The sequence below is a fragment of the Chaetura pelagica genome, unplaced genomic scaffold, assembly GCF_000747805.2.
Source record: "Chaetura pelagica isolate M959 unplaced genomic scaffold, ChaPel_1.0 scaffold90, whole genome shotgun sequence".
Classification (NCBI taxonomy): domain Eukaryota; kingdom Metazoa; phylum Chordata; class Aves; order Apodiformes; family Apodidae; genus Chaetura; species Chaetura pelagica.
In genome coordinates, this window is record NW_009953496.1 from 478,136 (window position 1) to 502,834 (window position 24,699).

Here is a 24,699-nt window from a genome sequence, read left to right on the forward strand (position 1 = left end):
CTAGAGAAGTTGGGGTGTGCTCAGGTGTAGAAGCAAAGTATCACCACTTCCAGTGCTTAACAACTCCCAGCCTTTCACTGCTGTGCCAAGTGAATCAGCTCCTGCACCACTACTGCCCAACTCCTAATCCCTTCATTCATCTCATTAAGATCTCGCTTCTGATATCTCTTCCCAAGTATGGATTCATTGTGGTTCACCCCTTGTGCTGCAGAGACCGACGTCTCTCTCCTCCCCAGCGTGAAGCACAAGTTGGGCGGTGGTACAGAAACCCTTTCAGAAAGCTATGAATGCTCCATGTGTGTGCAGGTCCTAAAGCAAATACTGAAAAAATAAAGACAGAGAAGCATGAAGCAGTGTGTGCCTGTAGCTAGGAAACAGCCAAGCTCCCTAATGATTCCATGACAGACTGTCCCTTTTTTCCCTCTGCTGCAATGTGTTGTTACACAACCTGGCCCAGGGCAGCTCCAGGCAGGCCCAAGGACAAGGAAAAGGGTGTGTGGGGAGCAGCATGCCTGGGGAGTTCAGACCAAATCTTCAGCTGTATTGACTGAAGAGCAAAGATAGGCCCCAGGGAAGTGAATTGATTTAACGGAAAACAGAGCATACATCCATGATGCAAAGACCATGGATTTAGCCACTGCTAAATGTCTACTCTTTCCAAAGGTACAAGTATGTCTAAATCTCTTAAAATATTGACAGAATCAGAAAATGCGACTTCATTTCTGAAGAACTACTCAGTTTGGCTGAAACTTCAGCAAGTTACCAAATACAAGGAATTTCAGCAATTATGAGAGAAAAAGAACTCCAGTCATTGCAATGTGGATATCTCAGTTATAAAACCACAGGGCTACCAGCTCCAGTGATAATAAAAATAGCCTAAACAAGTTATACTCCAAAAGGGGAAGCTTCCAAACATGTCCATTCACAAGCTTATCAAAATTCACACAAGTTTTGCCATTTAGAATTTTCTTTCAAAATCAAAACGGTTCACCTTCCTCAAAAAGGTAAACAAGAGTAACCCTGACAATTAATTCATTGAACTGAGGGACCAAAAATCTATTATGTCATGAAACGATGCCATTTCCCATTAAATCACCTGTATTCCAAAAATCCTTTTATGAGGATAAACTAGCACCTACTTTATAAAGTAACATCTGGAAAATTTTTTATCAGTTGATGAGAATGATCGGGTGCTGGCCAAATAGCTCAACATGCACAGTAAGTATCTGATGCATTACAAATTTCAAGAGAGGAAAACTTGCTTTATCCAGCTGCATCAACACAGAATATCGCAGTATCAGAGAATGGTTTGGGATGGAAGGGACCTTAAAGATCATCTAGTTCCAATGCCCTGCATGGGCAGGGACACCTCCCACTACATCAGGTTGCTCAGGGCCACATCCAACCTGGCCTTGAACACTTCTAGGGATGGGGCTTCCACAAATTCCCTGGGCAACTTGTTCCAGTGTCTCACTGCCATCACACTGAAGAATTTCCTCCTAATGTAATCTAAATCTCCCCTTTTCTGGTTTTAATCCATTACCTCTCATCTTCTTGCTACATACCCTGGTAAAAAGTCTCTCCCCAGTTTTCTAGATTTCTATAGAGAAGAGATTCTGCCATCAAATACAGTCACAGCTATTTTTGTAAAAAACACCTTAAATGAAATTGAAGGTCTAAAAATATTAGCTATAAGATTAAATTGAGAGAAAAAAAATAATCCTGTTTATACAAATAGAGGCCAAATATGCTTCCCTAAGAGCTGATTAGGCAGCTACTGCCCAGGAAATGACCAGAAACATCCAACAGAATCACATTTTATACTACTCTTAAGAAATTACACTGAGGAATATGTCAGTATGTCACTTATTAAAAGCTCAGTCACTTTCATGGGAGAAAGGTTTCTAAACCAAAAGCAATTAAGAGTCTACATAACATTAATGCAGAAAATGTCAATTAAGGTCTGATACACTATAAATACTTAAGCTCAAAAAAGAGGGCCCTGATGTTGTGTTAAGCCATTTCCAACTTTAAACTGTAAGATAAAAATACAAAGCAACATTTGAAACTAGAACTTTATATATCAAGTGGAAAAATAAACAAGAGTACAAGCCGAGTAGCTTCAAACATTCCAGCCACTAAACAAACTGACATCATTTATTAAAGCTGGTGTTGTGGTTATTTATTTTCATTCCCATGTTCCACTTTGAGAAAATTATTCTACTCGTTGCTGATGCCAACGTAAAATTCAATTCTATATGACTATGAAGTATAATACAGATAATTTTGTAAGGTGTCAAAATCAAGGTTGCTATTTACAGGAATATCAGAAACAAGATCCTGTTCCTGATGCATCTCAGTATTTCCTGTAAAGTAGTTTCAGTAAATCTGCTGGATTGCTGCATTGACTGACTAATGCAATACAAAATTTCAGACATTTTGAAAGACTTCATAGCTTTTAAGCATTACTGAGAAAAAGTAAGTAGGTGCTACACGATTTTTTAAAGTATATAAAACAACAACAGGAGCTGAAATTGATGGCAGTAACATCTAGAAGTTTCTAGTATAAAGTATAGCAAGTTTTATGTAAACCCAAAGATTTTTGTGTTATTAATGTATATCACTCTACAGTGATTTACTGATGTTCCTCCAAGTGAAGCTCAGTTCTTCCTTTGAAGTGAAGCTTGCTGTTTTCTATGGTTTTGCTCTCACATTTTTAAACATCTTAATAATGCTAAGATAATAAGACAGGAATTTAATATTACCAAAATTTTTTCAGAAAATAAAAAATCTTACAAACAAGGTAAACTTAGCATGTCATTCACCTAACATTACTCAGAAGCAGTTTAATATCTTGTATTTACATTATTAATGTAAACATAAATGCACCCTAAATTGCTGCTTACATAAACTATATAACATCTACTCTTATTAACTCTTCCTTCTTAAAATTATAATTAATTCTTAAGCATGTAAGAGAAGCTAATTAATCCTGACTTTTGCATAACGTATTAGAAAGAGTACTTTGTTTACAGCAAGTGTTTCTGCCATTAGGCATGTCAACTACAAGAGCTTTTAAGTGCTCAGTGTATCATGCCTGCAGTGCCTCCCTACTTTATCACACTGATCAGGAGAGGTACTCCATTAGCTCTCTATACCCAGCAATTATAATAAATACTCTGGCCCATAAAAGAAAAAAAATAATAATAAAAAAAAACCAACAAAAAAACCCCAAATTTCTCAATTTAATTGAAGTTTTACAAAGGTTCTTGCCTGTTGAAGGCTCTTCTAGAATAAAAACTTTAAAAATTAACTTTGCTCTCAGCTTTGTATTTACCAGTTAATACGATGATTTGTATATTAAGTTGCGATGAGCTGGTGCCTTATAAGACTAAAGCAGCTCACTTCATGCCAACAGTTAAGCATCACTTAGGGGATTCAACTTTACTAGAATACACAAATGAACTTAAACAGTGGGATTTATGGTGTGCAGCTTCCTGTAAATGCAAGCCTAATTTGACTGAAAATTAATTCTGAAGTGTCCTAGTTCTTCTATCCAAAAGAGCTGAAAAGTGTTGTTTACTTTACAAAGGTAAATACTCTATTCCATTTTCCTTCCCTCACTTCAGCTCATTTCCTCTTATCTACCTAAATCTCTCAGACTGAAAAACTGCATATAAGCAGAGCAGTAAGTTTATTAAGTTTCTGCTCCCTGCCTTGTCTATCAGTCATCTGAATTCTGTAGCCTTGTATCTTGCTTGCAATACTAGAACCAAGTCCTCAACTGGCCTTTGGAGACTAAACAGAACATTAAATGTTAATCAGCAATACCACTTACCACATTGAAATCTAAGTTTTTTTCAACCCATTCCTTGGCTTCCTTGAACTCCTCTTTCATTTCCATGATATACAGTGTATCAAGGGCATCCACTATTGTTGCTCCTTGAATGTTACCTGAAATACATGAAGAGCCAGTGATTTACTTTCCAACTTTGATTCTCAGGCCATAACACGGTAATATTTAAGTATTTCTTTCACTAATTCAGATTTGAAGAACAGTTCTGATGCAGTGCATTTTCAGCATGATTTTGCACTTTTAAACACTGATGGAACGGTTCACTGTAAAATGTAATTCATAAAAGGCAATAAAATTGAGAAACTACTGTTTCTACCAGTTTGGAGTGAAAAAAAAAAAAAGCCTCTTTTTGTTTTTACACTTAAGAATATTCATAAAGCTTTAAGAAGCTGATATGTTCTCGTAACACTTCAGATAAGAAAGCCCTTAAGAAGCCCCCTCTCTCAAAAAACAATTTTTCTGATACTGGGCATCAATCACCATGTAATCTGCACAAGATAGAAAAGGCAAACTTGCACAAACGTGAAATTCTCAGCTCAGTGGAATCTGGCAGATACCAGTTTTCAGAGCAATTTCTGGTTGTTTGCAAAAGCAGGACCTTTCTACTGCTGTTATAAAAAGAGGTGAGAGTTATCCTTCACCTAACACTGCAAGATGTAATTAGCATTGGTATGCTCATGTTGGCCTGGATTTAATGTTCATGATCCTGTACTGAAAGGTAATGTGGAGGTTGAGGGAGAAATCCAAGCCACTAAAATGACTTCCGTGTGCTTCCTTCAAATGTACAAAGACCTCCATTCAATTTCAATCATGTAAAAAATTTGATTTTGGCCACTTCACTCAATTTTGTATTTATGACCTTCAGCAATCTTCATTATGATTGGTAACTACTGCTAAGATATACTTTAGAGAAAACCCTAGATACAGAAGTAAACATTTAGAGCTGCAAAATAATTTAGGTTGCAAGGAACTGAGGCAGTCATTAAGTCCAATCTCTCCCACCTCCAACAGGGCTAATTGACTCAGGTGGATATTTGACTACTTTATTCAGGAATGGATTGCACTGGGCAAATAGCAAGACAGTAGCTACAACTGTACAGAACTTGGTTATCATCTTGCCTCTGAGATGAAAAAGCAAACTGAGTTTTGTAGACTTATCAAGTATCAGAACTAAATTATTAATATTTAAATAGGAAATCCACTATTTCGGTCAAATCTTGTCTTTACTACCATCAGTTCTCTACTTCCTCGTGAAATGGGGAAGTAATTGGAGACTTTCATATAGCAGGATTGACATCACTTTGTAAAGTTAAGCTTCCAGGTAAAAAACAATTTTCCATTTCTATCACCCTAAACAAAATAATATTTGAGATTATTGTTAACAGTTACTTGGTACATTTAACAGAACCAGACATCTTCTCTTTTTTAGTAGCTGCTAATTGCTTATACCATCCTTTTTTTAATGTCCCTTTCCTATTTTGAAGGAAGTAAACTATGTGTTTTCTCTCTGATATTTCATTAATAAAACTGCAGATTGTTTGGAGCTCGGCTGCCCTTCACTCATATTGAAGGAAAAGCATTCCTCTGAACCTGCAAGTAACTAGTATTTTTCTTGAGCTCATGCGAAAGTGAGAGTGATGGTAGAAAACTGCTGGAGGACATGTGCTCAGGAACATGACTGCAAAGGCTCGGGAGATGTTCAGTAACTCCATACAGCAAAAGCAGCTCCTGGTAAACTTTTACAACTGAGCTCTATGGAAAAATCATCTATAACCTGGTTTGCTTGAGTGGATTGTGATAGGCACACTGTGCAATGACATTCTTTGTGATAATCCTCTTCTAATACAGCTAACACTACCTCCAAACAGTTGAGCTTTTGATTTTAAGGATTAGTACTTGAGGTATAACTCAATACAGAGTGAGAAGAAAAAGAGGAGAATTCAACCTTATTGAGAAATCACCCTTGGAGTCACCCACTTCTATGATTTATTTTCTGAATCTGGCTAATATGGCCTGCTTAGAGCATTAACTTTGTCCTGCAGGCAGACAGAAGAAAATCAGAGAACCTCAACTAGACCTTACTTCATTTGAAACAACTTCTATTATTCTGAGGGATCCAGAAAACAGAATAAAGCAATTACGGTGACAATTAAATAGTCAAATTTGTTTTGAACAGTTATTAGTTTAGAGGCCAGAATTGTGACTTATGAATAACTGCAGTTACATTGTTAGCTAACATAATAATCCAAACTTAAGACTGTTAGGGAAATCGTGTAGCTGAACAGCTCACTTATAACTCAGACAAACAAGAAGAGGAAATCAAAAAGAAAAGAAAAAAAGAAAAAGGAATGCAAAGAAGTAAAATGAACATTTCTTATTACAGACTAAGATAAATTTTTTGCAAGTCTATATATGCTACACTTCTGAAAGCAGACACATAAGTTCTTAAATACAGTTACCATTCATGTTAGCTCCTACACAACATTCCCAAGGAATGACATAGCAGCCATGGTCTACAAGAGGCAAAGATTATTGCTAGGCAATTACAACACACACTCACACGAGACAAGAATGTTTGGACAGGAAGACTATTTTGTTATACATTTAATGTACTGTTATAAATTTGATTAACTCTGAGCACTAGGTTACAAAAAGTGCCAGCAAAGTTCCAGTCACCATGGCAAAGTTTCATAGCTGCTCTAGGCAGAAGGAAGAAATCACAGGCGATACTTGGTGCAAATTCATGCATTTCAGGTAACTGCAGATGTATTTTGCAGATAACACAAAAAATGAGTATATCTCTCAAGATAGAGAAAAGGCACTTGAAATTCATAAAACACGAGCTAAAAGTGAGTAATTCTGATGATATAATGAACAGATGTACAAGCCCACCAAACTGAAACATTATTGGTATCTACCAAAACCACCAGACCAAGTACTCGCATATGCTCCATTTTAATGTCATTGTTAAACCTACTTCTTTTTCTCTCTCCTCTTTACTAACAGCATCATTTATTCCATGTCAGTGATTAATAGCCTACATGGTATTTAACTGAAGAGAAAGCAAAAGAAATCAGTCAACATAAAACTTTGGGCGGTCTATCTAGCCTCATCTACAGAGCTTGCTTTTCAGTTTAACACTTGAAATCTTTATCAATGATCTGGAAGAAAATTAAAGAACCTACTGCTGACAAGATCTGTGGATGATTAACAAAGATGTCTGATTACCCAGCATTTCAGAATTGTGTGATATAAAGCACAGAGCAGTCTAGATCACCCCTGGGTAGTACACAGTGGCTCCATTTAAGCAGCATGCTTTCCAATATCTAACAATGCAAAGGTATGTGCACACAAGTAAGAACAAAAGATTACATTAGAGAACAGAGTTGCACCTCAGAGGCGGAGGGGCAGTGCAGAATAAAAAAAGTGATCAGAGGATTAGTAACTTTTTATGAGTTTCCAAGGTGTCACTGCAAGGAGAACTGCCACGGATGACAAGTTTTTTAGCACAACTCTGTGACTGAGCTTATGTGGCCATATGGTTTAAGAACCACAACTGGCTTATGGCCAAACTGTTTGCAGGGTGGGCCAAAATAAGCTTTTGTTTAGTTCAGGCTTTTAGACACGGTTTATATTTTTGCCAAATGAGTCTGGAATAGAATACAGCCAGGATGCCAGAATCAATGCATGAAGATGCACTTAATAGTTTGTTTACAACTTCCCTCCCCTCCCTTGTGTACGACGTTTGGGGTTTGGTTCTCCGGAATAATCACATTCCTAATCATCAAATACATTTGAAGATAGGTATATATACACAAATACACACACACGTGTGCATATACATGAAAGCAATGAAGATTTGTGAATTGCATATAGAACATTACATGGAAGAAGGTGTCAGACGTATTCTAATGCACTATCTTGTCATGACGGAAACCAGGCTCCTTACTCTTCTTGAATTCAACTGCTTTTCTTTTTCTATGTCTCATGTTCTGTCTGGAAGGAAACTGTGGCAAAGAATACTACAAAAATGGAAGATAAGGAAAGATAAACTATGAAGTGGCCTCAGGTCATGCTATACACCAGCTCACTTGCCTTTTAACAGTTCATCATCCAAGAAGTGCCATAAACTATGATTTCTTGTTCTTCTATGACTGTAGGAGAGAAGTAGAATGCTGGGTTTTTTCTTCCAGAAAAACAGTGACAGTTTTCTGTTTCTGATATGAACTATGAATATTAATGTAAGACATTCATATTTGTAATTGTTTAATGTGAAGGAAATTCAGCACATAGACATAATAATGGATATTCCCTAAAGTAAGTGCAAATATTAAAAATTATGTTTCCTCTATTATTGTCATAAGAATTGCTTTTTTAGTGATACTTTGTACTACTGTGGAAAAGAAAAAGAACATTTTATACATAGTCATATTTGAATTGCACTCAGCCCCACACTGATCTTAGACTCTCCATTATTTTCAGCCACTAAGGCAAACTCATCACCTTCCAGTTATGGAAAATTGAAGAAGCTCAGTCAAAGCAGATGTATTCTATGAAATCTTCCTCCCACTGGTCACTCCAGACTCAAAATTCCAGCCAAACATACAGAAACATGCCACAATTTTTCCCTGATTTGGCCATTAAGAACAGTTACTTTTCTTAACACGGGGAATAAGACCAGACACTTTCTAATATTAAATATGCAAACTAAAAGTCAGTCCAGCATCCCTTTTTTTCAGCTCTATATGCACATACACTGTACAGTAACAACTTTTAAATAACATTACTTTCAACATATTCAAGAATACATATAGGTTTGGAAAAATTCAAGTTCTGATGAGAGCTGCAGGTTTCTTAGAGCACTGTTTCAAAAGCTGACTCAGATTTTAAAACACTGTTTACCTTCATTTAAAGTTCACTGAAAAGGTTCCTATCCAATATCATTAGCAATTTAAAGTGTCAAGAGTGATTAATTAATAAAGTGTGCTATGCCAAAACATGAAAATCCTACTCAAGTACTGGCAAACCCCCAGCAACACTAACATTTTTTATTTCAGTCACTATCACCAGCTGGTAAGAACAGGAAAATAAACAATACTTACAAAGTTTTACAGCTCTAACTTCTCATATGTGTAGCATGAAACAATGCTGTAATGTTTCTCCAATACTCTTACAATGTCTAGCATTTTGCATATCTGTGCCTTTCACAGACAATTCTGGCACCTTTGTATTTAACAGAGCTTTGATTAATTTTTCCTCCATTGCTCATCTCTCCATTTTCCATGGAAGCCTTTGGCACCCACCTCACTTCTGGCACTCATGCAGCTCAACTACACGGTTCATTATGAACCATCTTCTCTTGCTTGTTTGAACATGCCACCTTCTGATTTGGCATTTCCACCTCTTACAAAGGGTATCGTTACCCAGAGGGAACAATAAATGCTTATTCATCACATCCAGGCCACTGTTTATGGGGGTCCATACATTATACTGAGAAGTTTTCAACCTTTACTACTTATTTTGAGTCCAAGTCCTGCCACTTCTCCATATTAACTTGAATCATATCTCCCATGTCACCAAGTGCCAGTTGAAATTTAGGTATGTTAGACCACATTTACCATTTTAAAGAGCAATTATCTGTCAGGGAATCCTTCTGGGTTCATGGAACTACCTGCAGTTTGCCATGGCTGCAGCTACCTCAAGAGACTTGTGAGTGCTGCCAGTCACTCTGGTCACCTGATTTTTCCAGTGCTGTGACAAGTTATTTGAGACCATGGCCTCAGCAATACTAGATCCCTGCCAGAGGCCAGTAGTAACCCCAAAAATGTTTTTTGGAAATCTAAAAGGACAATAAACTTCCTTGTCTTCATACTGGCCAACATACTTGGAAAAACAGCAGTTGTGCAGCATGACCTCCCCTTACTAACGCTGTGTCAAGTTACTCATCCATGTATCTGCCCAAGTTATCCTTCAGGTGAGTTTCCATTAATTTGGTTGGACAGATGTCTAAAAAATTCTAAGGAATCCAGCAGCAACAGTGAAGAGAAACAAGATAGGAGGGAGATGATGCTGAAGCTTTTCCATTTATATTAACATGTAGTTTAAATACATGTACAGCTCATTTTCTAGAGCTATAATAATAAGCAGTTTTTCACACTGGCATAGACTGCAAGACAGTTTTGAATATACACCTCAATACTCTGCACAAGAAACTACAAAAATCAGTTCAAAGTGGGAGTAACAGGCTCTTCCTAAATTATAGTACTTTGGCTTTGCAGCTTGTGTTTATTAAATGCCTCCCTTTCCCCCTCCAGAAAAAGTCCTTTTTACTTGCAGAGACTAATTATACTATGCCCACAAGTTATAATATTATTAAACTTGCAATACTGCACATTAAATACAGTTACTGATAATTAAAAAAGCCCTTTAGTAACACTCACTCAAGCATAGAAAACACTTTTAGAAAGACCTCTCCACCAGTGCAGCAATGCTCATTAGTTTTAAAGACTTGGAAGAGCTTTTGGGTTGTGGGGAAGGGAGGGGTGCCAGTGGTGAGGTGCTATGAAACAGATTGGCAAAATTGTGATTTTGCCATTTTCTTCCACACTACGAGGGTAAATGGATAAAGCTCTATTTTAGTAAAAGTTGTTAATCATAATCTGAAACTTTAAAGGCTAAAGTAGTAAGAGTTAACGGCACTTATTCAGGGCTTACATTCTACCAGGTATGGGTAGACAATGATTAGAATGCATATCAAGAGTCAAACCAGCATAGGAGATATGCCTTGCTCTCCTGATGCACAGGTATGGTGCCAACACCTGTTTAGCTATTCCAATTACTTGGTTAGTCCAGAAATAGTTGTAGACTTCATGAAACTAAACTAAGAATGATATGGAGGCAACAACTGATGCCTTTCCAGCTCTGCCTTTTCAAATAGTTGTTACCGTAACTGCATTCCTTGCAGTTGGAGTAAACTATAAAAAACTCCCAATAATGTTAGATACCTGCCAAGACAACATAATAAAAATCTAAAATGGCAAATTAAAGGAGATAAAAACTGTACATGGATGTGCTGAATAGACTTTACAATGATCAGCGGCAAGCATGCGGCTTTGGCTTTAAACAGAGATATTTCAGTTTATATATGTTTCAGCCTTTTTCTAAACAAAAAATATTTTTTAGTGTACACATGTGAGAAGAAAAAACTTCAGCTCATGAGTATGTCTACAGTCTACACATTCCTTCAACTTATTAAATAAACTGTCCACACATGCTGTTCACAGAAAACCAGCAAGATCAAGGCAGGTGCTTGTCTTCAAAAGCTGATTTAATGGCCTAGGTTTAGTACCACTCCCTTCCTGCCTCACACTCCCCCCACCAAAAAAAAAAAAAAAAAAAAAGGCAATCAAAACCAGATCATCCTTTTATAGCTTTATGTAAAATAAGGCTTGAAATAAGTTTGAATACAAACATGAAAGTACAGATCAGATCTAGTGATTTGAGGACACTATAACAAAGAAAAAGGAGGTTATAGATCAAGGAAAAGGATAGCTTATGAGACAGAAGTACTTGCAGATGTGCTGCTCTTAAGCATTCTGAAACAATTCTGCAGAAAGGGACCAAATGCTTATTTTGATTTACCACCAAGATTAATATGAGTGAAGATGTTTCTAACGAAATCTCCTCAGCAATAAGATCTTATACTTCATGACCATGATGAGAAAACGAGCTGCATTTAGACTGACTCTGGCAGTTCTAGTTTCAAATTCAATGCTTGTCCTGGATCACACTGAATGGTACCTGCAGTGACTTAACTCTTATGCGACATCCACAGAACTCGTGTGTAAGAATTTCACAAGTCAATATATCTACTCCTTTTTCTGTGAATTCATGCAATATCATTAGAATTTCAAACCTTGTAATTTTTATACCATTTCTGATTCCAATGAAACTAGATTAAATATTTTTATTTTTAAGATATTGTGTACCATTGCTGTCCTCCAAGAAAACAGGATTGCATTAAACAGTTCTTCAACTAGGATATGAAATTCCACAACTATCAGCCATCCAAATGAAGATAATTCTAAAAATGTGTTTTTTTCAAGAAAACAGAAGAGAAGCCCAAGTTAATCCTAAAGTTCACATAAACTTTTTTGTTTTAAACACCCAATTAATATTTAAAGTCCAGTAAATAACTATATAAGAATTACCTAGTAATATTTTCAGTGTTACCTTGGATAGACACGCAATGCAGGCAAGATCAATGTAGATCTTTTATTTTCAAAAGTATTTTTGTAATCACAACTGCTGTCTCTTAGCAACTTCCAAATATAGTTGAAGATTTGATAAGTGCTCTATTTAGGCTGCTTTAGGAACTGTTTCCACTTCAAACTATCTTTTCCAAGCATTCAATAAAATAAGTTCCTGTTAAAATCAAAATAATGTATTGATTTTGTCTCAACTATAGAAATTAATTCATTTTTCAGCTTTCTGTTTGGAAAACAAGCTATTTGAATACAAAGATTGCTATCAAAGAGCTTAATTTTTCATTTTTCTGTGAAACTGAAGATGATGAGAGCTCATAGGACTGCTTCCTCAGAATGTTGTTGCATTTCAGCTATTATTTATCCAGCAGCCCTATGTCCCACTGGGACATTGAAAAAGTCTTGCTTCATTAGACTGAATTTCTGCCGTGTGCCTCTCCTACTACAACTTTTCAGCCCTGTATTTGCTCTACACCGATAACAACTTGGGAGCTATTTAAGCCTCTCCTCTGCAACATTTAGAGGTGCAATTAATGGTCATATTCATGAAAGAGAAAGCCTCATAAGCGAGTATGACTGACACAGATTAACAAGTTTTTCTAAGTAGTGGAAATAAATTACTGAGAACTGTAAGCAGCTTCAGCTTCTACCTTCATGACCACAGAGAGTATTTTTTGTTTCTTGTAGAGGACTTTTTTTCCCCCCTTGTAGTTTTTGTTTCCTGCTTATTGAATGTGACATCAATGAGTTCCACCTCATAGGAAAAATTTAAGGCAGGGCAGTATTTAATGCAACAAAACTACATCTTTACCACGCAGCAATGACATGCTTCATTTATTCTCATTCAGAAGGCACAGAAAGCATCACCTTGATCTACTTTTATTTTCTATATATAGGCAAGAAACACCACACTGCATGACATAGGGTAGAAAGAACACGTATTTATCACCTATAAGCCTTTCAGCTGATCTACTGTTTTATGCTAACGTCACTAAGCACAAAAATACGCTCTACTTACCAAATAAATTGCTTGAATGTCCTTGCTTAGATATGGGTTTCAGTTCATTTAATCCCCATGCGTAACGCTTATAATTATCCCAGGCATGTTTCATCATCTGTAGGGAAACGAAAGCAGGATTATAATGTTGATTTAGCAAGAAGCAACAACAAATACCGACTTGAGAACATTCTCAATATTAAACATACTTAATTAAATGCTTAATTAAACTTACGTTGGATGCATTAGAACTATGAAACACTCAATACAGAAATGACAGTTGCCCTGTTTTCTGGGTGGTAGTGATATAGTTACTGTAAGAAATATGTTATATTTTTAATGGATATAATTAATTTTTTATATAACAGTATTGCCTATCATGTCAATTCCATGTTTGACCAGTTGATCTCTACAGCTACCTTTATGCTTATGATCAAAGCATACTAAAAAGAACTTTTAGTAAAGGAATTTATTGTGTTATATATTAATTCAAGTAAGATGTTTTTCCATTAAGCATATACCTCTGAAACCGAGTGAAGTAAACCTCCAACAGGAATTTTTAGGGTGAAAATTAAGCTCACAGTAGTTTTCAGAGTCTGGCAGAAACTTTTTTAGCTGGTTAAACTCAGTATGGACAATAATGGAAGAAGAAAGGTAAAGTGGGCAGGCAGAACACCTAGGAGAGGTTTTGAGGTTATTACGATACAATCTTCTATGACTATAAATTACTGTATGCATCTGTAGCTACTGTCACATGTCATTTTGCACAAATAATACCAGAGAACTTTTACAACTAAGCATATTGCTACAAAAACGTGTTTAGCATAAAAATAAATACCCCTTTAACAAAGTGCCTCTGGGAACCGAGCACAGCAGCTCTGCACTGAGAGCAGAGGACATCCACGTCAGAAACCAGGGCAGCAGATTGACTCAAAGACACCTCATGCTCTGTACCACCACTATCAGCCAGACCTAACCCAAACTGTCCTTTTTGGAGGTGGCCCAAGTGCACAGCCCGAAGACCACCTGTCCCTCCCCAAGCACATTGCAAGGACAACACGCACAGCCCTCAGGCCTGGTGAAGGACCACTGCCACTCCAGCAGGTCCAACACCTCCCTTGACCAACCACCGCCTTCCACACCTGCTCTGGAGGAGTGCTTCTTTAAGGGACACTTCATGTAACAGCCTGACTTCATGTAACAGAAAGATTTTCCCTCCCTTTCTGTTGTCCTTCCTCCCCTCCTCCACAAGACAGAGCAGCACTGGGAATGCCAGAGGTCATCTTCTAGACAAAAAGTGACCATTTCAGACCTTTTCAAAGATACCGCTTCAGGCTGTCGGCTGACAACCCTGCTCTGCCCTTGCTTGCAGACCTCTTCTTTGAGGCCATGTGTGTCAAGGACAATTCTGTTAAATAACAGTTGTAATCCTAAATTTAAAACAACCTTGGGACAGGCTGATAATAGTAATCTTGTACTTCCTTTCTCCCTCTTTCCTTTGCTCAAATCACATAGAGAAGTCATGTCAATTAAAAATCTGCATTAAACCAGACTATAATAATTGACAACAGATTGTTTAGGGCACTGCTACACTTGTGAAAATAAAGGTTTCTTTGCTGTGTTTGGAAGCATAAATGCACATCTATCCTGCAGGAAGATTCAGGGATGTTAAATTACTCTAGAGCACTTACAAGTGCAGGTTTACAAATACAAAAAAAATTATCATCTGCATTTAATATGTGAGCATTTTCAACCAGAAGGTTAGCCTGGAGTCAGATCTCAGCTGAAAGGCAGCAAGTAAAAGGCTCTGCAGAAACTGTCTTAGGTCATGGATGGAACTGATATGCCAGATGGCAGGAGCAGTGTCCCTTGCTTGATTTCACTGAAAAACAGCCTAGGAGCTCTCCAACAATGAGGCATTCTGCCCCAATGCAGAACTGATTATAGGCCACCAAGTGGTAGACGTTATGCCTATGGAGCATTGCCTACCCCTGGCTACAGAGACCAAGATCACATGAAACTGATCATTTGGCCACAGCATATTTTCTAATTTACTAACTGAAGCTTTCCAATAATTTTGCGTATTGTACAAGAAAGATTTATTCTGCCCTGCTACCATGTGCCAGACCTGCAAGCTCAGCTTTAGATATTAACGTACAAATTCTCAAAAGATTTCAGGAAGCTAAAATCTGCCCTGCCAGCCTGACAGTTGCTTTGCTTTGCCAAAGCTTATTTTCTCATAAACTCACATCTGAATCTTTTAATTTATTTAATACAAATCTGGAAACACCACACAGAAGAGTTATTTTTTTTTCCTTTTTTTAAACTAAACTTTTAATTCAGTGCTCTGAAAAAGTGCCTAAAGATGCAGCATTATAAAAGAACCAAAATCACTCAAGCCAGTACTGCCACAGTCCTTCCCTTTTCCTCTCCTCTTCCTCCTAGCACATTCTGGCTTTTTTTTTGCATAAGAGATGTAATGCTCACCTATCCCAACACCAAGTCAGTTCAGGAAACAGAAACTTTTGCAAATGAAATTGTTGTCTATGGAATCAATTTTTGTCCTGTGTCATTTCCCAAGACAGATTGCCCTGAGTATCAGAGTTACCTGTGGGGAAAAAAGGCAGGAACAGCTCCAGAGTCAGTACAGTTCAACCAGAACAGTCACAAAGTGTGTGACGCTACAAGATGTCCCATATGTACTTGGCTGCCTTTAGTTTCTCCAACTGATTGACATTTTGATCTTAACAGAAACCACTTCAATTACCCAATTGCTAGTCAACTCCTAGACAGTAAGATAGGAAGCTAATCCACACACTAGACAATACTTTTAAATAATATTTATTATTGCATGTTGATGAAACAACCACATTTTTGGCTTTTTCAAAATGTTCTTCCATTTTTCTGAGTCTAACAACTCAGGTACATTTGTGTAACTGCTTCTTAGGAAATGATAATGTGCGAATACAAGAAGTCAAGCAGACAGACAAAACCAGTAATTTAAAAAAACAAAACTTTCAGGAAATATTTCCATGGGGAAAAAATCCAACAACACCACAAAAAAACAAAACGACAACAAAAAGCCACACAAGCCAAAAATAACCACCAGAACCTACTGACCAAGAGAACTAATTAATCTCTTTTGGCTAATCAAAGTATTAATATAGAAAGTCTATATTTAATTATAGAAAGTCTAGATTTAGGTAAAACCACCAAGCTTAGCAAGTAAGTTTCCTCCTAAGAAAACGCACATCCTTGCTTTAGACATTTGCTGGTTTATGGACATAACATCAAAAGCAAAATGCAACTCCAAAAGCAGTCGGTGAGCCCCCTGGTGTTTCAAAAGGGCAGGAGTTATTCAAACTAGACACAAACATTAATGATTATTTAGCAAAAAGTTACTAGGATTCAGTGTTAATGTACTTATTGGGCAAATATTTGGGTCTCTTTAGCTTGGAGAAAAGGAGACTGAGGGGTGACCTCATCAATGTTTACAAATATGTAAGGGGTGAGTGTCAGGGAGATGGAGTTAGGCTTTTCTCAGTGATGACCAGTGACAGGACAAGGGGTAATGGGTGTAAATTGGAGCATAGGAGGTTCAAGGTGAATATCCGAAAAAATTTTTTTACTGTGAGAGTGACAGAACACTGGAACAGGCTGTCCAGGGAGGTTGTGGAGTCTCCTTCACTGAAGACATTCAAACGCTCCTGGACATGTTCCTGTGTGATGTGCTCTAGGTGACCCTGCTCTGGCAGGGGGGTTGGACTAGATGATCTTTCGAGTTCTCTTCCAACCCCTAGGATTCTATGAAATAACCTGTAGATATAGTAGCCTAAAAAACCCTCCAACTTAATCAAAATCACCTGCTGGACAAGTCAGTTTGTGCTTCTAGCCTAGCAAGAAGTCTCAATTTCTAGAATTCAATACATCAGAAAAACTCTACATGCTTTTCCCCTTGTGGAAATTATAAAACTGTATTAAATTCCCTACTGAATTAATTTCTGATTTGTCAAAAGCTTTATTATCTACATAAGAATAAAGAAGTTCTAAAATATTCAGTAGCAATTTGAACAGACCCAACCTTTCCTTGGACAGAACTCCTAGCACTGGTAGTTCAGGAGTTAATTTTAACAGCTTGTTTGAGAAATCATTTATCTTTGCAGTCTTCACCCTTCTGTTTGCGTGAGATATCCCAAAATCAGTGTCTCCAGATATTTTCATGCACAAATGCCCTTCTGATCATGATTCTGGTACTTGTGCAAGTACTGTTCATTACTTTGAAAGTCTACATAAATATCACAGTTGCTGAGAATACCTGTATTTCTCCATATTGTGGATCCTGCTAAAAAGGGCAATTTCTAATGATGAAGAGTTTAATGGCTTTTGACCAGATAATTCCATATACTCTCAAACTCCTCTACAGTGTAACTAATGAAATTATTTCACCTGAGTGATTTCAAATAATCCTTTATTAGTCCTCCAGGATGTCAATAGGCAAAGTTACATTTACATAGACATAGTCCTCAGTCCTTCTAGTTTTACTAAGGTATGTTCAGTGAACTTTCAACTCTGAAAAGAGTCTGGCAGCTTCCTGGGAAGCACCCTGTCTAAATTGGCCAAGTCTGTTTCCAAAGGAGATCTAACTCAGGACACTCAGGAGCAGCAGCTGAAGGCTTGACTAGCCTAGCACTGTTTCCGTGGTAAGCTGTCTGCTTTTACATCTTCAAAAAAAAATGGTGCACTGATCTTTACTTATCAAATAATGCCATAACACTACTCCAATTCTGTTGAAAAATAACAATTCTATTTAATTAATAACTGCAAATTGGTATCAGTTGGAAGAAAGAGGTGAAAGTCTGATGTGCACAGAAAGACCTGTCCATTTCTTTAACTCTAAAGGGAGCATTTTGAAATATAATTTTAAAATCCTTCTTGACCTACTGAACACTGAGATTTGTTCTCCAGAAGTAAAAACAAAGACCTTTTCTACAGCTATTATACTGTCCAACCAAAAGATAGTGATAATGCATTCCCATTTGCTGGCATTTTAGTTACTGCCTTTTTCCAAAGCATTCTAATGCAACTTCTACAGAGGACACATAAGTCACATAAAATAGAGTTCTATTCAAACAAGAGTAACCAACAGTTCAAGCAATGCTAAATCAGCACAGTAACAGTGGTATTTAGATGCAAACTACTGCAGTACCGGGTGGAGAGAAAATGGTAAGAACTTATTAAAGTTTATTTTTAGCTGTTACATACAAAAAGGGCTTCAAGGAAATAATTCAAGCACCTTCTAGAACTGGGGTAATTTAAAAAAAAAATATTCCTTGAAATAGTACCATCCTGATCTTCAACAGAGCCATTTAAACCATGCCAAGACAACGGAGGAAGGCAAAAGACTAAGGTACTGGAAGCCCAAGAAATGAAGAGCAGTCGAAAACAAAGCAAAACTCTGAAAGGAACACAAAATTGCTTGTCTAATCTCTACTACACTTTCATTGCTAGATTAAATAATCTTCTCTTTCTCAGTTTACACTTAACTTTTTACACTTTAAAGTTACTCTCGCCTTTTAAATCTTCCTTACCAGAACTACTTGTTCATTCAGTCGAGTCTCCCTGAATCTTCACTGCTTCCTGTTGATGAAACTAAAACTTCATTCTTTCACAGCACAAACAAGGGAAATTAAGAAAGTTCCTAGAATTAGTAAGAAACTTCCACCCATGTTCCGTTTAAATTTTTCTCCTATAAAAACCAACTTGCACAGCTGATGCCTATACTGGGTCTGGCCAGGCTAGAGTTAGCATCCCTCACACCAGTCCATTTGAAGTTTTGAATTTGTGGCTGAAACAAGTGTTGGTAATGCCCCTTTTCCACCCCACCAGATAGGGGGAGTGGCCAAGAGGTTGGATGGGGACACAGCTGGGACAGCTGACTCCAACTGGCCAAAGGGGTATTTCCTGCCATGTAACATCATGTTCAGCAATTTAAACTGGGGGAGATGAAGCTGGAGGAGTTTCCAAGGTGGTAGAAGCTCAGAAACTGGGCACCAGCCTGCTTGTAGGAGGCGGTGAGTGATTGTCTTTGCATCATTTGTCCCTTCCCCTCCCTTCCTTCACCTAATAAACAACCTTTATCATTGACCCACAAGTTTTCTCACTTTAAATCTTCCTGTTTTCTCCTCTAGCCCACCAGGTGGGCCAGCAGCCAAGCACTGGCACAGCTGCTGGCCCAGGTGAACCCACCGAAATGTCTCATAGTATCTCCAGTGTGGGAAGTTTGTGACCACGACACATCCCCCAGCTGGCTTCTTCAGTCTGATGACAATATTACATTAACCATTAGCAAAAACTCAAGCTTCAGAAGGCCATACCTTTAGTTACTAATCCCATTACTGTAAACCAACAACTGAATATAAATGAGACCTGGTGAATCAGAACCATGGAAGGGTTGTAGCTGGAAGGGACTACTGGACATCATCTTGCCCAACCCCCCTGGAAATAACTATTCTCAACTGTTTCCACAGTCCACAAGTATCAGCCAAATAGCCATACAGCTGAAAAACTTCACAAGCATTCCAGAAACCTGTTGCTAGTAAATATAATAGTACTTTGAAGGTACTATCACCAATCAGGATTGCTCTGTGAAATATCGTATTATCTCCTTCAGCTGATTCACTAGCATTTTCCTAAAATCAAGCTGCAAATATAACTCTATTTTATATGCTCTTATGGAATCTGATGATCACAGTAAGTTTTGGCAATATGCAGCCTGTTTTTTTTTATTTTGTGTTTCATCAGCTTCGTAATGGTATTTAGTACAACACTGCATTTCTAAAGAAATAGAAGTTATTAACTGAGTTTATTTATCTAGTCTTAAATAATTTGCATCTTGGAAACATGAAGCAATAGGTGAATTTTTCTCTGGAACTCAATACTAACAATTTTTTCCTAGGATTAGGAAGCAGAGCTACACTGTAAAATCATTTGACAATTTCCCTTGTTTCAGAGCATGACTGTTGTTACTTTTGTCATTATTCACTATTACTGCTTTGGTAGTTCTTCAAACCCTGTATTTCAGTATTTTCTTGCAGTCCTGCATGCAGTCCTGCAGATCCTGAAGTGTTTCAATCACTAACAACTGCCTTGAATTGCCTTTAAAAATTAAATGGATTCTTAAAGTAATTTTTGTCAGTATTTGCAACTTTTTACCCCTGCTCAAGAGCTGTCCTGTAGAGGAAATTCTAGGTGGAGATGTAGGGTGAACACCCAACAGCAGAGTTCTACTGCAGTTATTTCTTTGCTTCTTAGTTCAGAAGCTTCCCTAAGCAAACACACAGATAGATTAGGAATGGTACACAGCAGGTTTTGGCGTTGTTGGTGTGTTTGTCTACTGGTATGCTAGACTGCTGACATTACCTTTAAACAACTTTTTGTTAAAAACCCCCTCAAAGTTAACTTCTTGACTGAAAACCCAGGTTCACTATAAAACAAGATAAAACTGGTTTGTATTTAGGTCAGGTTTTCTGTAGGTAGAATTGTGTCTAGGTTTTTATTTCAAATTAAAAATTAGCATTTACCATCAACAGAATTTTATCCTAAGCACTTCATTTTTAGTTACCATTTCTCATTTCAGAAACAAAGCTGTAAAAAAAATCTCAAATATCCAAGTAAGTTTAATCTCATTTGATACTGTTTACTTTTATTTCTTGAATCTGACAGAAGACACAAATGACAGCATACTCCCTTTCTCCACTGGCAACAGAAATTTGTTTTTCTCTTTCAAGACATGCAAAATAAATCCTGTCACTAAGAAACTTCTTACATGTATATAACCACTTGTATCTGTCAGTAGGAAGATCATTGCAAATCAAGAGCTTGACAGATTTCTGGTGTTTATAACCTCATTCCCTAATGGCATCATCCTGAGTTAAAAGCAAGCTACAAGCTGTCAATGTTTAACAGTCACTCCCAGAGTGTCACCATTTCCAATTTAGCAGGAGAATGACAACCATGCTATAAAGCCCATGCAGGCTGGAGGGGTTCCTGTGAGTGCTTCCTGGTGGAACTTCTACTTAGCCAAGGAAACCTCCTGGAAGGAGACTTCTGTATTAGTTAACGGGCTAGTAACAATGATTCCCAGTTGCTGTTTCCCAGTAAGAAGAAGGTAGAGATTTGGGAACATTTAGAAGCCTGCCAGATAGCTCACAGCTTCATTTACACTGTCATTGGAATGAACAACTTGAACAACTCACAATTTCATTACCAAGTAGGGGAAATACCTACAACTCTTAAATGACAATTGAGCTAAGGCAGCCAAACTGATTTTCAGAATTCTCCACTAAAATTAAACATACACATTGTATCATGAAATTATTTGTATGGTTCTGTATTCAGTTGCTCTGTATGGGAGGGACATGTGAGCAAACTCTTGCAACTCCTCCGCATTTTGGGATCCCACATGTAAATAATTTCTTGCTTGCAAAAACGAATTAAAGCAAAATCTAAGATCTGCATATTAGAAAAGGAACTAAGAGGGAAAGTTAAAGCATTAAGGACTAGGCTGAGGATTAATTTGTAATTTGTATTGCAAAGCACTTCAAAATCCTCAAATGGAAAGCCTGACAGAATTGCTAAGTATTATTCCCACGTGTGTTATGTTAAGTTACAGATAAGCTTCTATTCTTATATTTTCTACTCTTCATGGTAGCTTGTAAGCCTCTTTAGTAGTGTATTAAACTATTCAACTAATATTCATCATATGCTGTTCTGGGCATAATTTGTTAATCGGGGATAGATGTAGCACAGTGCTTCATTCTGTTACACATTTTAAAGGCATAAATTATCCTATTAATTCTGCAAAAATAATTCTAATTAAAAGGTAACTAAAAAGAGCAGGAAGTTTGCAGGTAACTATTTTCTACGCTTATTCTGTTACTGTTAATTTTATTTAATGCACGAGCACACAGGAAAAATGGGACAATTTCATGTAAGAAATAAGAACAGCAGCCCCTACACTTTGATATGTCTGCATTTAAAAAAAAAAAAAAAAAAAGCTATTTGAAAACAATCGTACAACATAGAAAGCTACTCAATGATAGAGAACAAGCTGTGTTTTACTAATTTGTCAGGCATATCTCTTTGCTGAACAGTAAAGCACTTCTAAATGTATTTAATTTACAGAAAATTTACTGGGAAACTGGAGATGCCAGAATCCTTTACGGTTAGTTTCTAAGTTAGAGCTGTGCTATAGTACTTTAACTATTGCACCATTAGAAGTCACAAGACAGAGAAATTTGAAGGAAGACCAGAGCTCACTTCCATTCTCCAAAAAAACTCAGCACAAGCTGGTATCTACACTCTGCTTCTTACCTGGCCATCCTAACACCACAAATAAAAGAAAAGCAAACTACTTGGTGCAGCTCAGAAGAATCTTAGCTGACACCCATTCATTACTTGCCAAAACAAAAACTGAGAAGGCAAGATCAATGTGTGACCCTCCCCACAAAGAATGCTGGTTTTCCACATTCTGAGGCTGAAGGTATGGCTAATTTCACCCAAATGAAATTATCAATTTCAGGGAAAGCAAAGTAGTGTGGTTCAAAAATCTTGCCTGTGTAGTCATTCTAATCTGTTGTACCAGCATTCATCCTACCTTGAAACATCCAAAATAGTATTTTTTAGCTCAATTTTAGATTTATTTGCTCAACTTAAGCTGCTCTTTACTCAATGGAATAGGACTAAAAGAGAGATGAAAGAAATCACTCTTTCCTTTTTAAACTGAGGTGTTTGGATGATATATTTGCTTGGTTTTCCCCTCATGTAAGCTTGGACTTTTAATAGTTTTTCCCAAAAACCACTGCCTTGAAAGCATTAAGATGCTCTCTAACTATTTTGACCTCCCTCTCTCAATTACTAGTGGGGGAACCAAAAACACATTCTCAGAAACCACACCAGTGGAAAAAAACCACAAACAACACAAAAATATAGCATTGAAATGCAGCATTATGAAATTGAGCATAGCTTACATTAATGTTGAAGATTCTCTATTTTCAACATGTTTCAGCTGCCAGTTATGTCTATATACATACACAAGAAGGAAATCTTAAATGAACTACCAAGTCATCTAGTTACAAACAAAATAACAGCATAAAGAATAAGCTACACAGCCCCTACCTTACAACTTAGCAACTGTTACCAAGATCTGATTTCAGAAAAATAATTGAAGCCTACAGCTTGTCACTCAAGACTACTGCATTTCTTCAAAGCTAAGTCCTCTTCAAACACTTACCAAAATTTCAGATGGACTCTTTAACAGATGAAAAATTACTTCCTTATTACTAGTGTAAGATGTAGATGATGTTTCTTCAGACAATCTATCATTTCAGCAGTTTGTATTTTTTTTCTTTCTTTATCTCCGTGATAGAAAAATCAGTAATGCTCCAATGTGTTTAGTTTTTTTCTAAGGAGAGTTACTGATGGTCAAGTTTTAAAGAACCAAATCACACAGGTGTCTTGTGCTAGGGAAACATTCATTAAGAGAAGCATATTATTTCATAAAGTAATGTGCAAGAACTCCAGTCATCGCTCGTTACTGAGAGTAACCAGAAAGAAAGCTGAATTATTTTCACTGAAAGTAGAAAAGCATTGCAGAGTGGTACAAAAAACTCAAGTACTTTTTTGATCTTATGCAGAATTAGTAGCAGTCTCTTAAGTTCATGCATAATTTGACTGATGTCATAAAAGAGAAAGACAAAAGAAAGCAATTTGTGGAAATACTACTCTTATGAAGAATAGTGGTATACACACACATCCCACTCAGTGTCTTTTTTTTTTTTTTTTTCTCCTGGTCTAGGTACGACTTGTTACAGTTTCCAAGAATTCCAAAGCTGAATGATGTGAACAGCTAGGGCTCTCACAACTACATGATACAATCATGCTTTTGTTCTCTATTTTTTTCCTATGGTACTTTAAACAGTTGCTTGATAAGGTTTGCTTCTACTTAGATTGTAAATAATTAATGGCACAGACTGTACCTCCTACTTGTTTGCTGGGTACCTGGCACTAGACACAGTCATGATGCTGCTGACGTTCCCCATCTCAGCAGGGGTAATGCAAATAAAAAATAAGCACAGTTCTATGCAGTACGACACATCCAGATGAAATGATTAACATCAAAGTGATTCAAGCTGCTATTTCAGAGCAAAATTAAGATCCACAAAAAGGAAGTAAGGTGGATTTAAAGAGCCTGTTTATTCCTCTTCCCCACATTTTCAACTCGCAATCTCCCTTCCCACGCTTCTAAGTTTTACTCTGCTGCTAAAGTCAGTAAATAACAAATCTTTGTCCACTCTAATTTATGGGAAGTGTAGGTATATCTAGGCCTATCCAGGATGTATTTCAAAACAAAACCAAACAGGAAAAACAGCCAAAGACACAACAGCCTAACAGAAGTTTCTCCCTGGCAGAATTAAGTCTACATTCACCCTACAATCCTGCTTCCCTACCAGGGCACATGTCAGAAATTGGGAGGGACAAGAGAGCATCCTTGCTGGGAAGAAATTTTAGGTATGACAGGAATG

The 24,699-nt window shown here is 37.2% G+C and overlaps 1 protein-coding gene across 1 annotated transcript in view; it reads right to left on the reverse strand.

The window, feature by feature from the left end:
• MAN1A1 (mannosidase, alpha, class 1A, member 1) overlaps positions 1-13,235 on the reverse strand; it is a 104,573-nt gene extending 91,338 nt beyond the window's left edge. The window contains exons 1-2 of the mRNA XM_009999091.1: positions 13,139-13,235; positions 3,839-3,954 (exon numbers count right to left, since the gene is read on the reverse strand). Of these exons, the coding sequence (XP_009997393.1) occupies positions 3,839-3,954; positions 13,139-13,235 (213 nt within the window). The remainder of the gene's footprint in view (positions 1-3,838; positions 3,955-13,138) is intronic.
• Between the last annotated feature and the right edge of the window lie 11,464 nt (positions 13,236-24,699).